Raw genomic sequence first — 8386 nt, forward strand, 5'->3', positions numbered from 1 at the left:
GTGTGCCCAAGTGGTAAAGTACCAGCGCACCGCCGTGTTGGTCGTGGGTGCAGATCCATCGCACTGGTGCATCAGGCTTTGTCCAGCGTCTACACCAGGGGTTTTCAAAGTGGGTGACGGGGCACCCTGGGGTGCCGTGATGCCAGTCCCGGGGTGCCTCGAGATAATTTGATAAGATGTGGAATTAATCAATATCACTACATCAATATCACTCCACTATGCTTAGTAAAACAGACCAGATTTGCACTGTACTTGATGAGTTCTTTTTCCATCTGCGGCAACTCTCTTCACCAAAAATAGCAGATCTACAAGCTCACAACGCGGCTATCTTTGGTGAACCTGTAGTAGAAATTTATAGAGTAACAATGATGTGTTTTATATGCTTATTTCCTGCTACAGCTGTCAATCTTAACAGCTGAGTTCTCCCCCATGCTTACTTTACTCTGTCAGCAAATCTGTATTGCTGTAATGGTTCCCATGTTGCTTTATCTTTAGTACGTCCTTATAAGACCATGTTTAGAAGGTCACCAGCGATTTCGCCTATGATTTTTTCGCCTACATGGATTTGGTCTTTTTGCGTGGCACTTTCGTCGTGGAGGAGAGTGTTTTCACCTAACCTGTCTGGCCGTTTCGCCGCCGTTGAAGAGCCAATTCGCCTATGCTCAATTCTGCTGTCAGACTGTCTATGTTTAAATATTATCCCTTTGTCTTTTAAATATTATAGTGACTGTGACAGTGGTGTCAAACAGGGTAACATGTCTGTCCTTAGGTCGAACACCCTTAAATTGCTTTGGTCCGACCACCAAAACCTAACCTTAACCCTAACCCTAACCTCAGTAAAACTATGCCTAAACCTAACCCTAACCCTAACCCTAACGGTAAAAAAAGTATAAAAGTTAAACACTCTACCTACACAATCCCTAACACAAAGGCCCCCAATGCCTTTGTGATTAAACAACAATGAGCCTACTTGGCCTTTGTCATGCCTAGGAGCTGGTGTGAAACACACCCGAAACCAGTAATGGCCCATCCGGCTCCCTTTGTTATGCCTAAAACAAAAGACTGGGGGATGAACACAAACTCAAACCTTGAGATTTAAATAAACGTACAGCCTCGTCCTACAACAAAGGCCAATATCAAGATAAGATTTACAGAAATTATACTGATCATGGCGTTTATCGTGCGCTTGCCCAGGCCTTACGGCCTGGGCATAAATATAACGATTACATTCACCACGGCTTCGTAACTCGCGCGGCGCGGCCCTGGCCCGCTCTTCGCGGGCACTCGCGCCTGCGGCGCTCGGGCGCGAAGAGCAATGCCGCTTGCAATGTCGTGGACAATAACTGTGACATATATTGTTTTATAAAAACATAACCCTAGAAAGGTTAGTAAACATTTGGAAAAACTAAAAAGGACTAATTATAGACATGACATTGGACTCTTTCTTAGTTTTAAAGAATGACGCGTGCATTCATTCTCTCGGGACTGTATACATGGAAGAAACCACAAACAGTGTTCTTTATGTGACAATCCCGATTGAAATCAAAACCCTTCCCTAACCTCAGTAACCGTGACGCGGGTGATTATCTAACCCATTAAATTATTTGGACACACCTGATTCCAATAGCTCTAATCTGTACTAATGTGATTTCTATGGGGTGCATAGGATAGCCATGTGTAATGGTCACCGTTTGACAGGTGAGGTAACACCGCTGTCATGCAAACATGGACAGTCTAGGGCAGGCGAAATGGCTCTTCAACTGCCGTGAATGGGCCAGACAGGATAGGTGAAAAGACTCTCCTCCACGGCGAAAGTGCCATGCGAAAGGACCAAATGCATGTAGGCGAAAAAATCATAGGCGAATGTGCCTGACACCGTTTAGAATAGCATGATCTCTGTTAGAATGGACTATAAGAGCTGTATGACAATGGGGCAGGGGAGGCTTCTGCCCCACGGGGCCAGAGCTCTGGCGATGGAGGCCAGAGCTCTGAATGCTGTGAATGCTGTTATTATGTTCCTGAAATCTTCCAATAAATGGTTGACTTCACCCTGACTGGATATTAATATTTTTCTATCATAAACCTTCCCCCCAGAATAGGCATGCTGGGGTTCAAGTGGTTAAATGTCAAGTACAGCATAAAGTTATTTTCGGTCAGTTCTGATGGAAACAGATATTTATTTCTCCAATAGGATATAAGATTCAAAAAATTAACAGTGTAACTCAGGGGTGCCGTGGATGAAAAAGTGATTTACAAAAGTTTGAAAATCCCTGGTCTATACGAACGCGGCCATTCCATGGTTCAGAAGGGTGGGGACACACTTGCCGGAGTATCGCTACGGCCAATAGCATTTTGTTCAGCGATCTCTCTCTCCCCTCCATCAGCGGGTCTGCGTCTGCATCTGCTGCTGCTCGCATTGACAAGGAAATGAAAATGTGGTGCCGCGGTGGAAAAACTAGGTAGCGATTTTGATCATTACAATGAATAAGCATAAACAAACCAGTTCACATGAACGAGATTGATGTAAAACTAGAAAGATGCATTTGGAAATTGCGAGTGTGGTTGCTGACGGTTGTTGACTATATTCTAGAGTAAGCTAACTCCCCTGCAGCGGAAAAGTTACCCCAGAAGTCTATAAAGTTTCCCCAGAAAAGTTACCTACACGCATCTCCCAGTCCCGGGCTGCGTTCAGTGGGCCTGAGTTTGGAGGTGATGGCTTGGTCCTCCGTTTCTCTCCTTCCCGGATGAAGGTCGTCTTCCGTGGGAAGGTAGCCTGGGTGGGCATTTAGAGGCATAGCGTTGGTGGTTACCCTCTTGTTCTCAGCATAATAGAGTATATTCTTCTGGAACCTGCAGGAGGTGAAATAGCGACCTCTGCTGGGCCATTAATGGTAAAGAGATTCAGGAAGTGGCCTTCAAATCCAGTTCAGATTCTTTGGCGTCTGCTTACTTACAACACTGCCAGGGGTGTAATTTCAACAATATAAATAGGGCTGGCTAAAACATTTTTAACACTTTCTATTTGTTGGGTTTGGAAAAGAGAACATGTCTGAACATGTTCACCGAAGGTGACATTCCCCAAAATAGGGGTGCCATGCACGTCGAAAGTGGCAAATTAATTAATTGATGGTAGGCTTATCTAAATGATGGGGCGCCCACTGGTCTAGTGGTCCAGGGCGCATACCACATAGGCTCTGATGCCTGACAGCGTGTCGCGGGTTCGAGTCCCGCTCCTGACGACCTTTGTCGCTGCGTGTTCGTGTCAGTCTACTGTCCCTTCAATAAAGGCATAACTTTTATGCCACACAATAATAATAATAATCTTAACAGGCTTATCTAAATTATAAAACGTGTCACATGTAGATGGTTATCAATTGCAATTAAATTGCAGTTTAATCTGCAAAAAAACAATTAATAGTTGGGGACAAAATGCATAAAGCGAGTGAATTTGAGGTTAAATGTGAACACTAAAGGTGGCAATTGTCATTCCGTGATGCCCCAAATAACACCTCTGCACAGGCATGTGCACATACAGTACATCAAAGTCCTGCCTTTTGATCTGTCTGTAAGAAGTGCAGTCAAACAACTGCATTCATGGTCTGGAGAGTGGAGAGGGCCTCCACTCTCAAGACTGCAGTTGATTGACTATGGTGAAATAAATCCAAATGCCCCTCTTTCCATGCCATACCTGAAGTCAGCATTAAAGCAATGTCCTTGTCCACTCCTGAATTTGAGTGCAGCATCTTATGTTGAAAGAATTGCCCTCTCTGTGTAACAATCCATGCCGTTACGCCACACCTCCAGTATTGACTTGATCATGCTTGCTTCAGTGTGGTAGCCTACCTTTTCTCACTACATTTATTGTCAATTTCGTCAAAAAATAAAAACTAGACTAACATGTCAGGGAGGGACTAGTGGAGAAGAGATCCAGAAGAAGTAAAAGCCAAGTCATTTTATGTTTGGATGCGCTCAGATTAGCAGATCTACACAATGCATTGTGCTGGTCCACGTTGTGAGCTTGGAGATCGGCATGCAACCAAGTGTAAAATCATGCATTACGACACCGTCAAGTCAAACGTTTCTTTTCTTTCAAACTAAATCAGCTGTAGAACTGTAAAATCGTATCACATTTAGTCGACTATAACTACTAAAATCGAGTTTTATTCTAAATAATTACTAAACCTTAATTTGCTGTCTAAATCAACAGTGCTGTGAACCAAACAAAAATAATCCATTCAGTGCTTTTCACAGGCATGTATGGATGCACTGCAGTGCTCATATTTACAGTCAGATACAAATGGCACAAATGTAGCCAGGTGTGAAAATACATAAATACATGAAACAGATAGATACAGACACACACCTTTATTGATTTACTTTGTACGCGTAACCTTTTGCTCGGTATACTTGGGTTGTGAGTTTGCAGATCTGCTATTTTCAGCAAACGGTAGAAAAAAAAAGGAAAAAAGGATAGGAAATAAAATGCACACCCAGTGTGAAGTGAGCGGTGCTATTTATGAATTCATTTCATCAAGCGTCCCGCGAACGTCATACAAACTGTGGGTCCTAGAACGAAAATGAAAACAAAAACTAGAACCATCCCATTCTGCCGTTCTGTCCGTCCGTCCGTCCGTCCGTCCATCTTCAACCGCTTATCGAGAATCGGGTCGCGGGGGAAACATTCTCAGCAGAGAGCAACATTAGCCACTTCCTCCTGGGGGATCCCGAGGCGTTCCAAGGCCATCATCTGCCAGTGGAAAGCGCATCGAGAACCTTCACAATAGGTCATTATATGCTGAGGGGCTCCTTGAAATAATAAATCAAATAATAATAAATAATACAATAAAATAATACAGTGATACAATAAAAAAAAATAACCTTTCCTCAAATGCGATGCGAGAGTTCTGGGCTAGTTTCTTGGCAATTCCCATCACTATCTCAAAGTGAATTCCTTGGACTGTCATCAATAATTAATTATATAATTAATTAATTAATTAATTAATTAATTAATTAATTAATTAATTAATTCATTCATTCATTCATTCATTCATTCATTCATTCGTTCTTTTACTGGGCACGTAGTGATGTTTTGATTGGCCGTTGTTTCGAGCTCTCTACTATTTACTCACTTTGTTCACCTGCCGACGCTGGTGAACGCTAATGTGCCCGACGCAGGTGAATGCTAACCCAAAGCCTAAACCTTAACCCTAACCCTTACCCTAACCGGAGTACCGGGGATTCGAAAAGGCGGGACATCGAAATATCGAGACTTTTGCCTCGTTCACTCACTCACTAGCCCTTCTTCCGGGGCTGGTTGGACTTGTCCAGGATCCTCATGAGGTTGCTGGACATGTAGTAGGGCTTCTGCTGCGAGCCGTCGTTGCGCTCCAGATCCTCCAGGAAGCAGAGGAACAGCGTGTCCACGCACATGGTGTACACGCTGAAGAAGCCGCTGGCGATGACGTACGAGCCCACCGACACGGTGATGATGGGCATCCAGTGGTAGTGCAGCTCCCCGGGTTGGAAGGCGGTGATGCCATGCTCGGCCAGCGCGCCTGAGAACACGCAGTAGAAGAGGCCGCTCACGGTGCCGACCACGATCAGCTTGCCGAAGAAGACGAGCAGGTCGGTCACCTTGTCCAGCACCACCACGCGCACCACGTTCCTCAGCAGCAGGAAGAAGGCGTTCTTGGCCGAGAGGCAGAAGTTGTTGCCGTACACGGCGATCATGATGTACGCGTTCCGGTTGAGGAACTTGAGGAACTTCTCCAGGCACCAGAACAGGCACTTGAGGCACTTTGTGAAGAACTTGATGGCAGGGTTCTGGGCGTCCTTGGTCTTGTGGTCCACGTACTCCAGGATCATCCGGACGATCTGGAGCAGGGTGATGATCAGGGAGCCGAACGCCAGGGAGCCCACGTGGAAGCGCAGCGTTCGCGTGAAGGCCGCCAACAGGGGCCACTTGGGGATGTCCCCGGGCTTGCAGAAGGCCCAGTAGTACGAGGCAAAGGCCCCGGCCAGGGTGCACTGTCCCAGGGCGATGACAAAGTTGACGGCCCAGAGGCTGGAGAAAAGGTTGTAGGCGTGCATCCATTCAATGTGTTTCTTCACAAAACCAGCTTTGTAATCCTTGAGGACACAGCGAGCAGTCTTGCATTCCTTGTCTTCTTCGAAGGAGATTGGATCGCATGGTTGTGTGATGTTGTATTTGCCTATACACTTCTCCCTATACACCTCTTCTTCTAAAGTGGCGTTGAGGAGTTTCACGTGATACTCCGGGTCCACAAAGGTGACCAGATACAAAGACACGACGCCCCAGAAGCCCACACAGAGCACCACCAGCACAAAGGTGACCACAGGGTAGGCCAGGGTGAGTTTCATGTAACCGACGGCCTTGCTGGCCTCCTGGATGATGGCGATGGCGATCCGGAGTCTCTCCCGCAGGAAGATGATCATCACCAGCACGATAACGTCCAACGCCACCAGGATGATGAAAAAGGCCAGCCAGGTTTCCGGGACCATCAGGTACTCCTCCAAATCGGTCATGCTCTCATCCATCCGTTTTGCCGTTTTGTCTTTTTTTAAGTATTCATAGGTTTCGAAACTGAAGAACGCCAAGGTGGCCAATAGTATGACGATCCCGGCGAGGGTCCCCCACACAATGGGGCCAGCCGTGTACCGCAGTAGCAGCAGGAAGATCAGGCTGAACACCATGGCCATGAACAGACCCAGGACGATCCAGCCCCACGCCGCCGCAAAGTCCTCGAAGATCTTGGTACTGAACCCTCTGGCATTAAAGACATGTTTCATGTCATAGGCTGTGTTATTTGATTTCTGAAGGATGGTCGCACCATCTCCGAGATTAATATGTTGTTTTTCATTCTTAAGTCCATCATCCAATCTCTTTGTCTCACTAGCATCTAATTCGGTTCCGATATCAGGCACACATCTTCCCATCATTGGCAGTGTTTTGATGTGGAAGTAAGGACACTCCTCTGCGTTAATATATGCAGTAAGAACATCACCTAATTGATCTGCACCGACGGAAGGAATTGTTTCATCCACGTTCTTACTTTCTACACATGGAACTTCGCTCCCTTTTCCATTTTGTAAAACTTGTTTGAACGTTTTTTTTTCCCCGTTTGGGTTTTTCATAAAATCAACTGGATTAAATACCCACACCGTGCTAGGGCATTTCTTCACACACACCTGCGTGGTAGGGCATGGAAAGCCGTTGAGGGCGCTCTCGGCCAAGTTGGTGGGCGTGGCACATTTCATGGGGTCATAGTAGTAGACGTAGGGTTTGTCCGCGTTCTCGTCGATTCCACAGAAATGTCCGGTGGAGTTCTTGGGGTAGAGGATGAGCTTCGGGTTGCCGTTGCCCCAGGCCACAAAGCCCAGGACCACGTGGAAGAAGAGGACCGCCAGGAAGAGGGCGGTGCACACCACGTCCGTGCAGCCTCGGTCGTGGATGGGCCCGTGGAAGGTGGGGTCGAACTCTGCAGGCTCCATCGACGGTTGCTGCTCCTCCGTGTTCCCCATGCACAGCACCATCGCCGCAAGACGTCTCTGAGATCACAAAGAGACCGTTCGGGGAACAACGATAACGCTTTTATTAATAAATCTAAATGCAAAAAGCTAGGAGTGAATACCAAGCTATAAAAATGAAGAATACTCTTGTACGAAGTAAGTAAGAATAAAACGCCAACCATCTTTGATATAAACGGAGTCAATTCCATGGCGGTGACGTCAAGCGCAAGGTAAAGTGCAAACCGACGTCTAAATAAGGCCGTTCCGGACGTCCTCTGGCAGTGGCTGGCGGGTCAGTGACAGTGTTGCCATTTTAACCCATAACCCAACCCCTCTACAAAATAATGCATTAAACAATCTGTAGTTCTCAAACATGATATGTAATTTGCCGCGAGACCTGTTATATACATTATGAGCTTGTAGATCTGCTATTTCGGAAGATTTTTTGAAAAAATGTGTTTGTTACGACTAGAGGTCTTCGGGTGGGTCCGATATCCAAAATTACCCGGGATCCGACCCGGTCCGAGCCGGGTACCGGGTTCCATTCACAAGCAGTGACCTCAGTCCCGGGTCGGTGCCACTACCATATGCCCCATATGCCCCATATGCCCCGGGTCCCGGTTCTCTTGCCATTAGAACGGCGGTTCCTTGACACCCAAATAGACCCTTGACACCCATCTTTCAATCACCCCCGCACCCCCCTTTTTTCTCCTCCGGTCAGTGCTATTGGCTGCCTTGCTGGGTCACGTGACTTGTCAGGAACTATGTTGGCACTACTTTTAGTGATAAACAAAACAATATGCTCTGATGTGACAAATTAAGAGTGGATTATCATTAACAATGGCTAAGAAGAAAG

At 46.4% G+C, this 8386-nt stretch overlaps 1 protein-coding gene across 1 annotated transcript; it reads right to left on the bottom strand.

The window, feature by feature from the left end:
• Window positions 1–5292: 5292 nt before the first annotated feature.
• On the bottom strand, window positions 5293–7554 carry LOC308302253 (choline transporter-like protein 4; the record flags this gene model as incomplete). Its single annotated transcript, XM_080746511.1, has 2 exons — window positions 5293–6834; window positions 7210–7554. 2 exons carry the CDS (start codon window positions 7552–7554, stop codon window positions 5293–5295), a joined length of 1887 nt encoding a protein of 628 aa, XP_080602637.1.
• Window positions 7555–8386: the final 832 nt, after the last annotated feature.

Source organism: Nannobrachium achirus (genome assembly GCF_963921795.1).
Source record: "Nannobrachium achirus genome assembly, chromosome: 17".
NCBI classification, from domain to species: domain Eukaryota; kingdom Metazoa; phylum Chordata; class Actinopteri; order Myctophiformes; family Myctophidae; genus Nannobrachium; species Nannobrachium achirus.